At 44.7% G+C, this 18,172-nt stretch overlaps 1 protein-coding gene across 8 annotated transcripts in view; it reads left to right on the plus strand.

Moving 5' to 3' along the window:
- Window positions 1–17,560, plus strand: part of atp8a2 (ATPase phospholipid transporting 8A2) — a 48,637-nt gene extending 31,077 nt beyond the window's left edge. For all 8 annotated transcript variants that reach the window (XM_079361217.1, XM_079361219.1, XM_079361218.1 and 5 more), the window contains 12 exons: window positions 3,742–3,925; window positions 5,329–5,439; window positions 6,910–6,984; window positions 7,320–7,442; window positions 7,826–7,904; window positions 7,989–8,050; window positions 8,539–8,595; window positions 10,273–10,380; window positions 12,230–12,318; window positions 12,504–12,608; window positions 15,899–15,990; window positions 17,170–17,560. In XM_079361217.1, the coding sequence (XP_079217343.1) occupies window positions 3,742–3,925; window positions 5,329–5,439; window positions 6,910–6,984; window positions 7,320–7,442; window positions 7,826–7,904; window positions 7,989–8,050; window positions 8,539–8,595; window positions 10,273–10,380; window positions 12,230–12,318; window positions 12,504–12,608; window positions 15,899–15,990; window positions 17,170–17,264 (1,180 nt within the window). In that variant the 3' untranslated portion in view covers window positions 17,265–17,560. The remainder of the gene's footprint in view (window positions 1–3,741; window positions 3,926–5,328; window positions 5,440–6,909; window positions 6,985–7,319; window positions 7,443–7,825; window positions 7,905–7,988; window positions 8,051–8,538; window positions 8,596–10,272; window positions 10,381–12,229; window positions 12,319–12,503; window positions 12,609–15,898; window positions 15,991–17,169) is intronic.
- The last annotated feature ends 612 nt before the right edge of the window (window positions 17,561–18,172 follow it).

The raw sequence follows: 18,172 nt of genomic DNA on the forward strand, positions 1-18,172 counted from the left end.
ATCCAGCCCATATCCGGACTCACAGGCCTCGAAAGAGCCTCCAGCTTTCTTACTTCCATCCTTCTCTGTACCTCCTCTCTCTCTCCATTTCTCTCTCTCTCACTGCCCTTGGTATCAAACATCTTTCTTACAGACCCATATTGGTCCATATGTCCATGAAACGAACGTAGCTTGCGTCACATGTAAAAAGTGGACTTAAGTGAAAGGTCACCATCAGGCTCTAATTATCATATCTCAACAACACGTACTGCTTCTCTGTGGGTGTGTTATTCAAGTTTCCTCACCCCCCCCCCCCCCCCCCCCCCCCCCCCCCCCCCCCCCCCCGTACACTGACCACTTACCAACTGGGCCTCCGATATGGCCAGTTTGAGCATGTCGTATAAACAGCGAGTTCTCGTAGTTTATTACATCCTCAAGATGTTAATTATTAGTGATGCACCAGTTGAACGTCGGGATTGGCCCTTTGGCAAGAATGTCTGACATGCAGCGATGTTTGTTCCACATCAATTTAATGCTGGCGTGCTAAGATACCCAACGGCTGAAAGAGAGGAGATGTTTTTTTTAAATTTTCTGACATCGTCTCTGAGAAAGCTCCTCATGCAGTCTGAAAGACATGTTCCAGTGAAATGTGAAGAGGAGTGACTATCAACAACAGCTCAATTCACCCAATCATATTGCTTATTCAAAAGACAGGCATGAAAATGAAGAAAACCATGTATACCAGTGATGGTGTTTTCTTTGGAGCTGTTGTGTTTCCCCCTGTGGCTGATCAATAAATATGATGCTATCTGTCTTAATCTTCAGCTCTGACATGCAGCTTTACAGTGGTTTGTGGTGAACCACCTCGAGTAACTGTGCGAGTGTGAAGGGCTTCTCAGGCTGCTCACATGCATGCACGCGGCTTCACTGCGCGTTTGTTTATGGGAGGACTCGGAGGCGGCTCATTTTCTGCTCGGCTCCACCGTGAAGAGCTCTGGGAGCCTTTCATCTCTCCAGCGCCACGTTAAACACTGCCAACAGTGTCTGGGGTTTTTTTTTTTTTGTAGAGGAAAGGTAGAGTAAGACAGAGATACAGAGAGATTTGTGGTCAGAGGCAGACGAACAATCTCACACACACACACACACACACACACACACACACACACACACACACACACACACAAACACTCATTTCAGACGCTGTAACTGGAGAAACAAAGAGCAGAGGCTGATCCCATAATTCAGCAACAACTACACAGGCCAACACTCTCTGAGGTTTCCCCCTGGAAATATAGGCGAGGTAGGGGGGGAGCGGGGGGGCAGGAAGTGTGTTTGTGCATGTGTGTAAATTGTGTGTGTGTTTGGACACACCTCTGTATGAATACTAAGCAGACCACCCAGCTCTGTGATTTCAACCTGAGCAGGACATTTTCCTTCCTCCATATTCATAGAAGATAGACCGTCTTTATGACCTGTGGGCTCCCATCTCTGCGTGTGTGTGTGTGTGCGTGTGTGTGTAGGGTCATACATCTGCTCATAATTTCATTTTGTCCTGTCTTTATCAAAGCATCATATTGTTTTCCGTATTCACGTGATTGCTCACGCAGCTGCACATAATTACATTTTTCTAATATCATTATCAGAGCTCTGAGGAACATGGAGAGCATTTAAGAAAACTCTGGACTCGACGCAAGCACAAAAAACATGTTAATGTCAGAGTGACTGAAAACAACCTAACACTATCCGATTTTCAAAATACTGTCAAGTGTTTTGGTCTCGTACGGTACGGAAAGCGCTAAATGTGCAAGTCCTGTACTGGAGGAATGAAAGTAACAGTTTTCTCCACGTCTCTTCGTTTTGTCGATACATTTCTCTTCTCTGTTCTCAGATTGCAGGTAGTAAGAGGGCGACTAAATGACAGGCACAAGGGGCGCCTCCTCATACAAAGCGTGTTTTCAAAGAAGAGATGAAAACAAATTACAGCCTGGTCATAGGGTTCAGAATGCAGCTTCTCAAAACACAAACACACTGCGCTGGATCTCATTTTTCTCACACAAGCTCAACATGAGATCCCTGCATGATCGTTCTCTGATTCATCTCTTTTAAAACTTTGAATAACTTCACAGTTAATAAGCTAAGAGGCAAAGTCATGTGAAACGCAGGATGATGTCAAATGGAATAAGCTGTCTTTTTTTACTTTTTTACAGTGCTTTTCAAAATTAGCGTCACAATCTGATCAAGTATGCTCTTAAAGCAACTTCACTGCTGTTATTCTTTCCAATGTGATGAACGATCTCGAGAGATTAAAGCCGCATATAAAGTTTGAAAAGGGAACGTTTTTTATGAGATCCAAGGAACTTCCTCTGATAAGGAAAACCATTTGAGACCACCCAAAGCTCCAGAACATCCACTCATTGGCCAATATGACAGAGCCGACCTGCAGCCAAAATCAAAGTTTTTCACAAAAGTGGCCACGTTAAGAAGAGCTCAATCATCTGAGTAAGGCTGTCAGACTTCCTGTGTTAATGGAGGTCGTTAAGGTCTGAACAGAGGCTTATTTAAAGGCTGTTTTGTCTCCGTAGATGCATCTATGGAGTGACTCCCTACAGTCACTGATGAAAAAGAACGACACTGCTGCTACTTTGAATGTTTCAAAAAATCTTGGTAACATCGGCTCAGTTGACGAGAAAAAGTAATATACTGTACACCACGAGACATCACCACTTTTAACTTCTTTTTTTACCTTTCAGCTTCTCCCCCCCCCCCCCCCCCCCCCCCCATTTACTCTCTGATCCTTTTTCCATCGCTAAGTTAATGTCGTAAACTTCGGTCTGCCAGAAGTTCATTTCCTCAATAAAAAAAAATGCAGGTTACAATTCAAACAGGAAGTAAAATAACCTCAGATTAAGACGGTACAAAAAAGTCCAAATAAAATCCTCACAAAAACCTTTGTTTATGTGAAATAATGGACAACTACATATTAAAATTCAGTGATTATTGTGCTTACAAATTGTCATCCTTTGACAGCTCTTCGTAAAACCAACAATAAAAAAAACATTTCTTGTTTTTGATTTATTCCTCTACACCAAAGCTTTCCAAGGAAACAAGCTCTTTATGTGGGGGAGGAAGCCATTCCAACACCTCTTCTGGAAAGCCAAACTTAAAACCAACATAAAGAACTATAAAGTGAACAAAATGTGTCTACAGTGCTTTAGCGAATACAGTATAACATCTCACTATTGTCTCTCAATGTCCCTGAGGGAAGCGTGTGTAATACAGCCTCCATCGGTCCTCCATTGTCAGTGAACAGACAGAACTGGTTACGAGCTGGGGGATCAGTGATACAGGTCAAGAGGGTGGAGTAACACTGGAAGGTCCCTGAACACACACGCGCACGCACACACACACACACACCGGTATAAGTGCATACACACACTTATATTACCACATCAAACCCAGCATCTTATTAGCAGAACAGTGAATCATTGTTTCCTCATATCCAGTGAGGAGCAGTAAACACGAGTCTGAAAGAGTGCGTCTGTTTCTTTTTCCATTTTACCAGTTTCCCACTTTCATTCTTCCAAATAGCTCATGCATTTTATTACTTTTAGCTTTTGGTGTTTTCCTTCTTTCTAACAGCTTTTTAATCCTCTAACACCTCCGCCTCAAATGTTTTACTGCTAGCAAACAGCTTTTTAAATCAACCAACCATTACCACCTCTCTTCTTCTTCTTGTTTTTTTTTGGTTGGTCGTCTCTGCAGAGTGTCCCCGCTGCAGAAGTCAGAGATTGTGGACATGGTGAAGAAGCACGTCAAAGCCATCACGCTGGCGATAGGCGACGGCGCCAACGACGTGGGCATGATCCAGACGGCTCACGTCGGAGTCGGGATCAGTGGCAACGAGGGCATGCAGGCCACCAACTCCTCCGACTACTCCATAGCACAGGTGGGGATGCGGATGTAGCACGGAGACCCGTTCGAAGTTGGTCTACCCTACTCGTTAAAGGTGCAGGCTTTAAAAATAGATAACAGATTCTTGCCTGAAGACACTGAGGCTCCCTCTCTGCTCACTGTTTAGCTGATCCTGACCTTTAACCCCCTTTTGAGAGGGGACAACTGAAAGGAGAATCTTCGGACTCAGAGTCACTACAGCATCATTTATCAGCCCTTCTAATACAGCTTGAGTGAATTTAATTGAACAATTGAATCAATCACTTAAGCGAACGCAGGAGGCTGCTCTTATCTAGGCACACCAACTTTTCTCCAGTGCACAAGTCAACAGATGTCTCAACCAGAGCTTGGTACTTTAGTCTTCTCCGGTATGTTTTAGAACTAAGACGGTTGGTTAATCATTCAGAACATTCCTTCCTGAGGAATGTCGAACAATCTCATATTGCTCAATGAAATGTCTTCAGATTTGGATCGATGCTTACAAAACAAGATACTTAATGAAAAGGTCCCTACAGGCTCTGAAATAATGTTTCTATTTCTAATGATTCTAATGAGATCATATTATAATATGAGAATGATGATGCGAGTGCTCATTAGACGAGCTCTAGACTCATAGTTTCCATTTTCTATCAGCTGCTTTTCTTTGGTTTACACAATCCATGTGTGTTGGAACGAGTTTCTCCTGAAATTGCAAAGAATTGCTCCGTCATACTTCTAAGTCTACTTCATTAATCATGTTTTTGGCCTATCATGACAACCCAATGTAAAAAGTGAACCGGATGAAATGCGACCAGAGGACTTCAGTAATCACTGCGGACTCCGACACATTCTATCACTTTCACTGTCTGGGTTGTTTATCTCTTTGCCTTTGGGCATCTTCTCAGTCTGTCTCCTCTTGTCTCAACTTTCTTGTCTCCTAGTCACATTCTTGCCTTTTTCTCTGTTACCTTTCGAAAGCCCCCTTTTTCACACATGCACTGCACTTTTGAAATCTTCCTGAAAGTTTTTCGGGGGGGGGGGGGGGGGGGTGTCGCTGTCGCTGTCGCTGAATTCTTCACTCCAACTACTTCCTGTCAGCCTTAAACTATAAGTTTGGATGAGCCAACGGGTAAACGCAGCAGTTTATATTCAGGGGGAAAAAAAAACTGTCATCCTAGTTTAGCACTTTAATGCACCATTTGCCATCTTGGGTCTGTCGTAAACAATTAACTGTGGTTTCAGAAGTGTCCTTTTACACCCCCCACCCCGACCCCATTAGGGGCATGTGTGAAAAGGGGAGCTTTCTAGAAATGTTTAGTCGTGTGTGTCTGAAAGTGCCTCATCTTATGTCTTCATTATCGTCCCTCTATTGACCTCACTAAATCTTGTTTTTCTTCTCTCTTCCTCCCTGATTGGTAGTTCTCCTACCTAGAGAAGCTCCTTCTGGTCCATGGGGCCTGGAGCTACAACCGGGTTACCAAGTGCATCCTCTACTGTTTCTATAAAAATGTGGTCCTCTACATTATAGAGGTAAGAAACTCACCGCGCACACACACACACACACACACACACACACACACACCTACACACACACAAAGACATACACACTGTGACATTAACATAGACGTTTTGCAGCTGTTTGTCGACATGACTGACAGTGATGGACGAGGTGCCCTTCTGGTGTCTGCTTTCTGTCTCTTTTGCACTTACACACACACACGCACAGAAAATGTGTGTTTGGATCAGCAGTTAAGAGACATGGGCTCCAAGGGTCGACAGCTTTGTGTGTGTGTGTGTGTGTGTGTGTGTGTCATGAAGGGGCACACTGCCGCTCTGGCCTGCCTGTTATGTGGGGTATTTGTCAGCTGTGCTCAACCCTCTTACAACTCTGTCTGACTTTAAGGATGCCAGCAGGTGCTGGTCCTCATGGGAGCCTCAGCCTGGAGACTACTGTCCTGTTCACACCACTACCAGTGTGGGTGTGTGTGTGCGTGTGTGCGTAATCTGTGTGTTTCCATGATTATCTCACATGATTGGCTCCTGCAGAGGCTCTAAAGGTCAAAGGTTAGAGACTGTCTCTGTCTACTTGGTGGAGGGAGAATAAGGGGGGGATGGGCATGTGTGCTTTTGTGTATCTGACCTCACCCCTGGGCTACATGCTCCACTTCACTGTACACCCAGGAATGCCACAACTCCCACCAGCAGCCCAAAACATTTCACTATCTGCGTTCAGATCAGCCTGTTTGCTGTCAGTGTGTGTGTGTGAGTGCATGAAGGTGATAATGAAGGTTCCTCTGGGCCAGAGTCACATATAGACATTGTTTTTCAGTATTATAACTTCGGAGCAGTTAGACAGTAGTTTCCGAGCCCACAGCCTGCATGAGGAATGCATTTATAGATATAGATTTATTTGGGGCATTTTTAGCCTTTATTATAGAGGGAGGGCAGTGGATGGGGTCGGAAGCTAGGGAGAGAGAGTGGGGGAAGACAGAACCCGAGCTGCCCGCGCGAGGACTTTAGCCTCAATACATGGGGACGCGTGCACTGCGCCACCAAGGAGGCTATTTTCTATGTGAAAAAAAGAATGCATTCACAAAATAAATTATACATTTGCCGGATCCTTTCAAACTGACTCTAGCAACAGAAATGACGAGTTATGAAGAAGTTCTGCAGGTTTTTCAACAGCAGACAACATGCATGACGCTCCATGGTCTACGGTAATCAACGTTGAGCTAGCAGCAGCCGGGTTCAAAGCTCTGCTTCTGAAAGAGAAAAAGTGCTACTGCTCTTGTGAGTCAGGTGTTCGGCCTCCTGTGAAGTACAGAAGATCATTTATTTATTTAATTATTATTTTTAAGATAAGATACTCGGATGAGAATAAGGTGAAAAAAAATAGGCACACATTTGGTCATGTCTCCCTTGTTTTCTGCTATCAGTCCCTCCCTCAGGCAGTTGTACCCCCTGCTTTTGTTCCTCTCATCCTTCTATTTTGTGTCCCAGCTCTGGTTCGCCTTTGTCAACGGGTTCTCCGGCCAGATCCTCTTTGAGCGCTGGTGTATAGGCCTCTACAACGTTGTGAGTATCTGTCACATTTCCTTTTTAAATGATGTGACTCTTTTCTGTTTCTCCATTATTATTTTTTAAAATTTCAGCCCGTTCACGTAAAGTCTGTCTTTACCCATTTATCAATTCACCTCGTTCTACTTTGTCTCCTTATCTCTGCTCCTCTTTGTGTGTTTTTCTTGTGGTTTAAGTGTCTGTGTAACTTAGTTTAAACATGAAGGAATTCCTTTAAATGCCGCCAGTCTTGAATTTCCCTCGGGATCAATAAAGTATCTATCTATCTATCTATCTAGTCTGATTGTCTATCTAAACCCACTATTAAAGAATGCATTTTGTGTGTGACGCAGATATTTACTGCACTGCCTCCGTTCACTCTGGGGATTTTTGACCGGCCCTGCAGCCAGCAGAACATGCTCCGTTTCCCCCAGCTCTACCGAATTACCCAGAATGCCGAGGGCTTCAACACCAGAGTACGTGCAAACAGGTTACAGTCCGAGAGCAAACGCAATCTCGCATCGAATCTGCATGTTTTTTTGGCGGCACACCGCGGAGACGCTTGCTGTTAGTTTGGGACACCAGCGAGTAAACAACGAGTGGCAAGGAGACTTGGACGTTTCCATGGCAACCTAAAGTAACATTCGGCAGGCCAGAATAAGGAAGTATTTATTTTTAGAGGGTTGACCAGCAACTCGACCTGCTGCGCCGTATGTGTGTGAGTTTGTTTTGTGTAAAGTACAAGAGGGCACTTTTGAAAACTGTGAAAGTTGTATTAAAGTATTAGAAAGTGGTGCCCGTATGTGCTTTGGAGGAAGTTTGTCCTGACATGTTTTTATCCCCTACCTTTCTCTCTCAGGTGTTTTGGGGTCACTGTATCAATGCACTGATTCATTCAATTATTCTCTTCTGGTTTCCGCTCAAAATGTTAGAGCATGGTAAGTAAACACAGGAAGTTATTCTTCCACTTTTTCATCGCTCTTGCTAGTCATGAGGCATCACTGTTTGTTTGTTTCCCTCAGACTCTCCCTTCCAGAACGGTCAGGGAAATGACTACCTGTTTGTTGGAAACATGGTCTACACGGTAAGCTCTTCACTTGTGTTTTGTACGCGACTATGTGCCTTGTCCGTGATCTGTTTTCATTTCTCTCGTTTGGCATCCAGATTGTTGGACTTTTGCACAAACACTCCCCGACACTGCGCTGCTTCCTCTGAGACATTTTAAGTCTCCGCTCAATCTGAACTCGTCTAGCCAGTCTGTCTCCTCCAGACACTCATCCATCAGTTCGCTCTATTCACTTCTCTATCTCACACTCTCTCAATCATCTTGCTGCCTGCAGTCTGATACGTGAACGTCAGTGGTGTTTATTTGTTGTGTTGTGTGTGTGTAGACTGCAGGGAGCTCGAGGGGTCCTGTGTTTTTTACCAGACATTGCTGAGTTTACTATACAACATTAATGTTTATTATCTCCACAGTCGCCAGCACACTAATCTTCTTTCTCTGTTTTTTATTTGCCCTCCCTCTCCTGTGTGTGTGTGTGTGTGTGTGTGTGTGTGTGTGTGTGTGTGTAGTATGTGGTAGTTACAGTATGTCTGAAAGCTGGAATGGAGACCACCGCTTGGACCAGGGTAGGAACAGTAACACACTCTACTGTTTGGCACCACATGTTCTGTATTTTACTCAGCCGTTTATAAATAAGAGTGTGTGTGGGAGGGGGCTCTGCCAGGATTCTCAGATAACCCAGTTTAAATTTGTCATCGTCAGGAAAGACATGGGAAAAGACTTACCTTGATCTTGTGGTGGAAGTTTGAGATCTCTCCACTGCGGTTGCTTTGCGCCACTTCTTTGTTCTTTAACATTTAAAGAAATTCGGTTAGAATATCTGAATCTAGATAACTCTATGTTAAACACATCGTTAAACACGTTAGAGGGGGGGTTAGGAATGTCCTCTGGTGTTGAAAACTACATCAATGCAGAAGTGCTAAAAAAATGGAAGTTCCTCGGGTGTGCACTTGAGGCCGACTGGAAAAAAACAAACAAGAAATCACATTTCTCACATATTAAAATGCCCTTTTTACATCAGTAATAAAATTGTTAACAGGGCGGCTTGATATATAGTTTTTCCTTACTAATGAAAACTCAAACTAAATGAAAAACATTTTGGAGGGGTGCTGGAAAGGCTAGCTAGCGGTTATGTCTGCTAGCTAGCTACATGTATATAGGCTATAATACTCGTGGGTTGAATCTGACCTCGGCACCTTTGCTCCAAAATCATCCCCCACTCTCTCCTCCCAGCATGTCCTGTCTCTCTTTAGCTGACCCTTATCTTATACGATAATCAGTTTCCTTCTGCCTCTCCAGCTACACTACAGCAGATCTTTGGCTGCTTAAGACGGTGCCTCGCATTTTCAGGAAACGTATAACAGGGAGTCCAACACGGGAAAAAAACTCAATAAGTGCCAATAAGTGTCCGAAACTATGACGAATGCACATCATGGTGGCTGAGACGAAACACATCTCAGTAAAGGAGAAGAACAGACGGCCATCTGTTAGAAAAATAGTGCAGAAACATAAGAGCGCAACAGATTCAGTTCAACAGAGTTAACCCAGATTCTCCTCAAAGACTGTCCTATTCAAGTCATGAGAAATGTCTTTAACCCTCATCTATATGCTCAGTGCCAAACGTTGAAACACTGCAGTCGATTAATGCACATTTCTGCACATCTAATACATTTATAATTGAACATTTTTGGCGAAATTAGTTTGAACCCTCGACACGCCCCCAGTTTCATGCTGTGTTATGCTAAGCTTTACACTATCGATAGATGATATCGATGGAACTCGATTTGTTATTTGGTGATTTATTTATCCATTATGGGAACACAATAATAAAAATGGATGCAAACATGCCAGCGCATTGGAACACAGTGAGCAGAGATAGATGTCAAATTTAGGACGACAGTAGGCCGGTGGCGTGATGGGAGACGTGATTTGGCTCCTCTCTGATGTCAGAGAGTGACGTGAGATTGGCAGGATGCACAGAAGGGCGCTGACACTTTAGCCCGTTCAGCTGTCCACACAAGAGCCTGGCAGTAATGAAGCAGGGTCTCGCTGGAATTCACACAGTGTCGCCTTACAGCAGATCACAGAGAGCAGGATGAAGACAGGGGAAGGAGGGAGGGGAAGGTTGTGTATATTCGGATGAGCTGTATGTAAACTATTTGATCACACGCTGCCTCTCGCTTCTCCATTGATCTCCATCCTCTGTTGCTCTGTCTCTCTCTCTCTCTCTCTCTCCGCTGTAGTTTTCCCACCTGGCTGTTTGGGGAAGCATCGTGCTCTGGATGGTCTTCTTCGCTGTCTACTCCGCCATCTGGCCCACCTTTCCCATCGCCCCTGACATGCTGGGCCAGGCAAGTCCCACTATAAACACGTGTCACTCATGAACAGTAAGAAGGGGGCGAGCGGGGTTAAAATAGCCCTCGCCGCTACATCTTCTTTACTGCGACCACCACCTGCCCCTCCCTTGTTCTCGGTTACAAATACATGGCGCCTACAAGACTCACCTCTTGGGTGTTCCACGTCGGCACTGCTGGAGCCCAGGGGGAGTTTTATGCCCCCCCCCCCCACCCACCCTCTCACCAGGCTTCCCGCACCTGCTGCGTGTCACCCGAGCCCCCGCTCCTTTTTACTGCCTTCTGTGTGGAGGTGTTGACTCAAGAGGGTGGGCTGCTGCTGCTGCTGCTGCTGGTGATGATGATGATGAGGAGGAGGAGGGTGTGCGTGTGGACCCCTTGATTGGGAGACTCATTTTAAAGTTTGGTGATCAGTGGGTGGGGGGGGGGGGGGGCTGAGGTGAGGTGCGGTGCCCCACTGAGTGGGCAGAGAGCAGCGGGGAGGGGAACCGGGTCGTCTAAACTCCCCTCAGCCCATTAATTCAATTTGTGTCAGAAATCAGGAATGCGGTCAAATATCTCTGCAGCTGCTCCGACTAACTGGGGAATGGTCAGAGACACTCAACCACCAATCCCCCCCCCCCCAACCCTAAATTGTCCCCCCTAACTGCCCTATTACCTCTCTTATTTCCCCCTGCTCCTGCTATCTATATTTCCATCTGTCCATGGGGGATGTAATGGAAAAGAGCGGTGTGTTTCTGCTCTGAATAGCTTTGTGTGTGTGTGTGTGTGTGTGTGTGTGTGAGCGCAGGGCTGTGGACTCAAGCGTCTGAATGTACGGACAATCACAGAGAGCCACAGGGCACGCCTCCATCCCCGAGTGTAAAATCCATGCGATATAATGTGTGTCCCATCTCTAATAAAAGTGTAGGTGTGTGTCCCATACACAAAAACAGAGGATGAGTGAGTTGGGTCTTTTGTGGTATGGTTGTGATTCCAGCTGCTGAGCAGGATCTTTCCTCATTTTTATTTTTTCATTTTTTCCTCATTCATTCCCCCCCCTCACCCCGTTTCCTCCACCTCTGGGAACGGACCTGTCTTTATATCTCTGTATCCAACACAGGACACAGGAAGCACATGATACGGGTAATAAAGACGAAGTTAGGTCGCATAAAGGGTTTGTGGATGTTGACATACGGCAGGAGACAAAGACTTAAGGGCCTGTGAAACAGAACAGAGCTCTTGAAGATAAGCAGAGCGAAGATATTGGGTAATGAGGGGAAAACGGAGGGATTACAGTCCAGGGCGAGGACAAGCATCGAGATAAGGTTGCTTATAAGGACAGCAAGTTGAGACCGAGTAATATTTGAGGAGAGAAAGAGCAGTAGGAGTACGAGGCAAGGAGACAGGCGGACAAAATGAGACACTGCTTAGATGCATGATTAATCCTCGGAGACGCACTGAAGGAGGAGGCTAAGGGTCAATGAGGCTGGCTGCAGCTGGACTGCAGAGATGGATCAGAGGGATCTGCGCTTACTCACGAGCGTTTTTACATTTTAGCCTCATAGACGTGTTGTATTTCAGCTGTGGGAATACTGTTAAATCCAGTTAGTGGTTTAGATGTGCTGTGTGAGAAAGCTCTTAACTCTGTTTGACTAACATAAAAGCTATTGAACTTTGGCTAACTATGACTTTCTTTTTTTTCTACTCTGTAAAATACTTTAGATATGCCGTTACTCACATTTATCACTGACTTTCCCACATGTGTTTCTCTGTGCCCATTGGAGAGAGAGAGAAAAAGACTTAATGCTTGGTTTGAATTAATGCATGAGTGAACTAAATGGAGCCTGTGTGTTTGTCATTGCAGGCTGGCAAGGTGATGCAGTGCTGGCACTTCTGGCTGGGTCTGGTCCTGGTGCCCACTGCGTGTTTAATCAAAGACTTTGCTTGGACGACGTAAGCAGAACACATTTCATATGAATACCCAGGAAATCCATACTGAGACGATTTAACATAACTGAAGCGTTTACATAGCCCTCATTGAGTCTGTGTCAACACTTACGTACACTTATGAATCACACGTGTCTGCGCACACTCAAACTTTCCTTCTCGGGTCCGATGGGCTTCTCTCTGCTTTGCAGCACACGTCGCACTGTGAGGAAGTCTCTTCTGGAGGAGGTGCAGGAGTTGGAGGCTCGGGCTGTCGACCCGGGCGCAGCTGTGCTGAGGGATGCAAGTGGCCGTAGGTATGGAAAGCTTGCAGTGAAGCATCCTGGGAGCTCACCCTCTGTCACCTCTGTCAGATTATTCTTTGATGTTGTTAAATATGAGTTCATGGCTAACTCGCGTTATAACAAATGCATTAGCCACGTCTGTAGTCTGTATTTAATGCAACCCAATACAACTGCTCAATGATCAAATCTACATGAAGATGTGAGGTCAGATTAAAAATGTGCTTCAATGAGAATGTGGACTACATTGCACGAGGAGGTGTTGGTTATGTTTTTCTTATTTTAAAAGATGAGAGGGGAAGGAAGATGTGGGTAACACAGTCTAGTTAGTACAACACCATCACTTACTACAATGTCCTCATCAAGCACTATTGTATATCGACACTTACCTTAGAGAGAGTTTGACGAACACTATCTCATTAAAAGCTTCGTAGTGGAACACATGTTTGAGCTGTTCTCCTGGGTTGCGTCAGGCTGTAATACTGAAGCTAAGAAAGAGGGCTATGAGTGCATTTTTGTGTGTGAGAAGATGAACAGCACTTAACTCCCCCGGTGGTGCCATCCACAGGGCCGAAGCAAAGCCCGAGCTCCCGTAGCTCCAGAGCTGTCAAATGCTCTCAGAGGTAGTTTTCATAGTTTGCACTGTCCCACTGAGAAGCTGCTGTGGAGTGACTCTCGCTTGTTTTGAGTTCACTTCCTTCTCTGTGTTTTAATCTTTTCATCACTTACTTGTTCCCCTTTGTTCTCTGCATGACTGAAAATGTTTGATTTTTTTTTCTTATGTCTTGTTCTCTACCATTCCTTCACTTCTGGATTGCTTCATAGGTGGATCAATTTGAACTGCTGTACCGACCTGGTGTGTCTTCTGGTTTTGTGTGTTGTTCTCTCACTGTGATTTAGCTGTGTGTACGGTGTCACCAGAGCTGTGTTAGAAACTGTAGTATTGTGTATTTTCATTTTTGCTCTTTAGATTATCTAGGTTTGACCATTTTTAACAAAGTATATTTATTGAGAACTACTTTTGACGTTAACGTCAAAACATTTTAGATCCGTATTAATGTCAACTTAAGGCCGGCTGCACAAGCAGAGATTGCATAAAACTTGAATGCAGTGACGTTGGGGGTCTCCATGTTGGAAATAATATCTCATCTTTACTTTCAATCAATTTCAGTGTCAGGAATAAGGTGGAGATGAGTCAGGCCTAAGCCTCCTGTCCTACAACTACAATACACCCAACTGTCAGTCAGCTCAGTCAAGCCTTTTTGAATTCACAGAATCAAAACACATGGATGAAAAAGAAAAAAGAAAAACACCTGAAACACAGATTTTTCCTGAAATGAGGGACCAAAACACGGCTGTAAACATGCCTCTGCTCTAAAGAAAATGGGCATTTTAATGTTGGACCCAATGGGCAATCCTTGTATTTGAGAGCCAGCCTCATTGGAACATTCGATTAAATGCCATTGTGTGCACTTCAATATTCACATTTTTTAACACCTACAGTAAGGTTTTCACTTTTGGGAAAACCAAGGAACCCCCAGTTTCAGAAAGTAGAAGTAAATCAAGTCAGTCATAAAGTCTGGCTGTTTTCTGAACAGCACTGGAGAAGTAAGTGGTTCATTCTCATGTCAGGGAGGGAACGGTGTGGAACCACAGTCCTGCTCCAAACCCCCCCCATGTAGGGCCCCGTCCTGGACTGACCCCATTTGAAATCCAGGAAAGTAGAACTGAAATGTGGGGCCCTCTCCGTTTAGTATAAGACAAGTAAAGTATCTGTTGGCAGAATGGAAAAAGAGCACATCTGTGTTTGTAGTTCCTGGGGTAGGCATGGGAAATATCTGCAAAGGTAAAGGACAGGAGCGCCTCGGGGGAAGAGTTTAAACGATGCACATCCTTGGAACTTTTTGAATCGGGAGGAAACCAGAAAGAAACTTTGCAGAAGGAAAAGGACGATTTGATTTGAACTGATGCATGAGTCATCATTCACATTCAGTCATCGATTCAGCAGACATCTTTTTTTTCTTTGGCAAAGGACTCCTGCAGTCTTTGTTGCAGGTTTCCAACCTTCACATACAGTGTGAAGAATTTCCAAGCTTGCTGATCCAAATGTTAACCTTGGGAATGGCTCCGGTCCATGACTACTCTGTTGATCATCAAATCATCCAAGAAAACCCCTCATGAGATGTGATTCCTCCGTTTGAAAAAAGACTTTTTTGACATGAATTCTTCCAGATAAAATTGGGAGAAAGGACGACTTTCTGAGACGCAAGTCTTCTTGAATGTACATTCAACACGTCTGCTAATCACTCAAATAGCTGTCATGATGCTATTAGGGTTTTTAAAAAATGAGTGCGTATGTATTTGTGTGTGCATGCATCTGCGTGCAAAATTTGGAAAGGACTTGGTTATTTTTGGTCATAGGAGGAGAGGAGCCGTGACGGCGTGTGGTCTCCAAACAGAGGATCCAGTCTTCTTCTTGGAAAGGGGGGACGAAGAGGAGAGGAGTAGAGGGGGGGGGGGGGGAGTTTTTCTGTGGACGTCCTGTTACCCTGAAGCAGTTTGTGACTGTTGGCTTAAAATTGGCTGTAAGGGGCAGTCAGTGTTGAATCCACCTCCTCCTAGTTTGAGTGCTTTCAGGCCGACACATTTAATCTTCAGCTAAGCACAATTAAAGTGCTGAGAAGTATGTGCACTTATAACAACAAATGAGCAACAGGTTGTAAAAGGGCTGGGAGAGACATCATGTGTTCAAGATCTCTTGAACAAGCTATTGACGGGCTTCGACGATATCGTTTGTATCCACAGAGTGTGTTGTGTTCAAATATTGTTAATATATACGTTTCCTTAGCATAGTTGCAGTTTGTCTAGTTCGCCTCTCACTGTGTCCCTCTTCACCCTGCCACACCTCTCTCCCTCTCTGAGCAACACTCAAAAAAAACTGCCTGCATAAGAAAATGCATCACTGTACATCATTTGTTATGCAGGAGGAGCACGTTTTCTTGATTGACTTTTATAAAAGGAGCGTTTTTCTTTCATTTCTTAAATTCTCAAACGGGACGTTTGTCGTATGTTTTATGTCATTTTTCAAGCAGCAGGCTGTTTATAAAAGTGCCCGTGTGGATTTCACTTAGACAAGACTAAAACATGTCAAGGTTTATATCTTGACTTGGCATTCAGCTGACCAGCCTCCATTTTGCAGTGTTGTGTAGAAGTGTGAATAGTTGAGATTCCTTCTTAAATGACCAATAATGGTTGTGTATCATCCCTGTGTGTGGAGTAACTGGTATCTTTGTCTTTCTCTGCAGTCTAAACGAACGTGCCCATCTGCTGACAAGAGTCTTTAGGAAAACGCCTTCAAGCGTAGGCCGCTCCAACTCGGTGCAGCAGACTGTGACACGTGAGTGTGTCCTTCTCTTAACCTACAATAATTCATGTAAACTTGCTCATAGCTGTTCTTTTTTTTTTTTTTTTTGCTATTGATGCTGTTTATATTCCCTGTTTTTTTTACTGTTTTTTGGAGCTGCTGTAACACACAAATTTCCCCCATTGAGTGATCAATAAAGATTATCCTTATCCTTACACTCACCGCAATCTTATAACAGCCCTGCTTCATAAGGTGTCGGTGAATATTGTGTTACAATGGACATTATCACCTCTTATCATTTGTACGCCCGTGAATCTGATCAAATCAAGTGAAAGCAGTATGAGACAAAGAGTAGGACGCTTTAAGCTGTGTTTTCTATATTACAGGGGGGTCCACACTCAGACACTACAAATGACACTGTATAAAATACAATGAAGGTGGATTCACATCAGATACAATCAGAAAGACACGTTGAATATTTTCACGAGACCTAAAAGTTCGTCCTTGTCAGTTATTAAAATCTCCAGACAGAGAAGCAGGATTGGACAGGATCTGTGTTAGCTAATGTTAAGAGTGCACAATGTCTAATACACACAGGGCTGTAAACATTGAATCCTTTGTGAAATTCAAGAATGCATGCGTATTGGACACTGAACAGTCTGGATTAATGCCTGCATCGATGGCAGGTATTAGTAAAATGTGTGTGTGTGTCTGTGTGTATTAGACAGAGCACGCACTAGAGAAGGCTCGCACCCACGGAGGAAAGTTTGGAAACAAACAGAGAAACAAAAGGTTTTAATCCGTCAGTCATCCCATTTAAAAAAAAAAAAAAAAAAAAAAGTCAGTTTAATTATATCAACAAAGGCACAGATATCAAACTGTGGATCAAGGTTGCTGTTGTGCATCCTGTGAGGGTGTGGAGTAAATTCAGTGAACATAAGTTGAGAACTCCATCTTTTTAATGTATCATCTTTAAATCAGGAACACACTCTGCCACAGACTTCACAGGTTTTAGGTGATGTTTAGGTGTGAACACAGAGCTTAGAAAAAACAAACCGGAGGGTTTTTTAAGGAAGTCATCACTCAGTGATATACTTCAGAGCACTTTGATGTTTGCTATATGAATGTTTAAGATGTTTCTTATTCAACCTTTTAAAAATAATAGCAGCCCTGGAATAAACAATTCATCCCGACTTCTTCCTCTCTCTGCAGATGGTTACGCCTTCTCTCAGGAGGAGCATGGCGTTGTCTCCCAATCACAGGTTGTGCGCTCCTACGACACCACCCGCCAACGCCCCAGCCTCTAGACCCACCCCTGACCAAGGCTTCGGCTCGCCAACCAATGGTTGTCATGGCAACAGCGGAGATAGACTCATGTGAAACTCTCACACTGACCCCCGCTGTGGCCTTACTTGGAACTATGACCTGACCCCAAGCCAGGGGAGGGTGGGGGGCGGGTCACGGTCAGGCGTGGAGGCCGTCACTGGCGCACAGAGGACTGACTTGAGAGTAGGGACCAGGTCGACTTTACGGATTAAACGTTCTTCAAACTCACACAAGCTGCAAAAGCATGAGCAATCATATCCACGCACAGACATGGAAAGTCAAACTCAGAGACTGCTCCTCATATCGGTATACTCCACAGACTGGGTTTGCTTCGTGCCACTGTGTGTGTACGAGTGTGTATGTATGTGTGTGCGTGCATTCCAGTGCGTCTGTATCTGCCTGTGCATGTATGTCCGCACGCGTCGGCGCTCCCGTGTTTGTGTGCATGCGTGTGTCTATCCCTGCGTGTTCCGCGGCTCACCTCTCTTCTCTCTCATGAGATGGGTTTAGCTAATCAGTCATCACATGCCGGGTGCAGGAGGGGAGGGGATGTCAAAATAAACACATGCACTGATGAATTAAGGCCAGACCCTGAGGACTGCACCTAAGCTTCTATCCCATCATAGCACCGAGCCTCACTGCCAAACACCACGGACATGCCACTGAGGCAATACGCTAACGCCAAAACCGGACCGCCACCCCTGCTGCAACCCCTCCAGCCTCTCTGGGGCCTACTCTTGCTTCCTTCCTAGCAGCCTCTGTCTCTCATTCTCTACATCACATCTCCCTGTTCTGGCCAGTTTTGTTTTTTTTCCCCTAGTTGTTTCTCACTGCTCCTGTGAGTCTCATCATGCATCATCAGCTGACCTAGAAGAAGAGAGCCTGGCAA

Source organism: Symphodus melops (assembly GCF_947650265.1).
Source record: "Symphodus melops genome assembly, chromosome: 14".
Taxonomy (NCBI): Eukaryota; Metazoa; Chordata; class Actinopteri; order Labriformes; family Labridae; genus Symphodus; species Symphodus melops.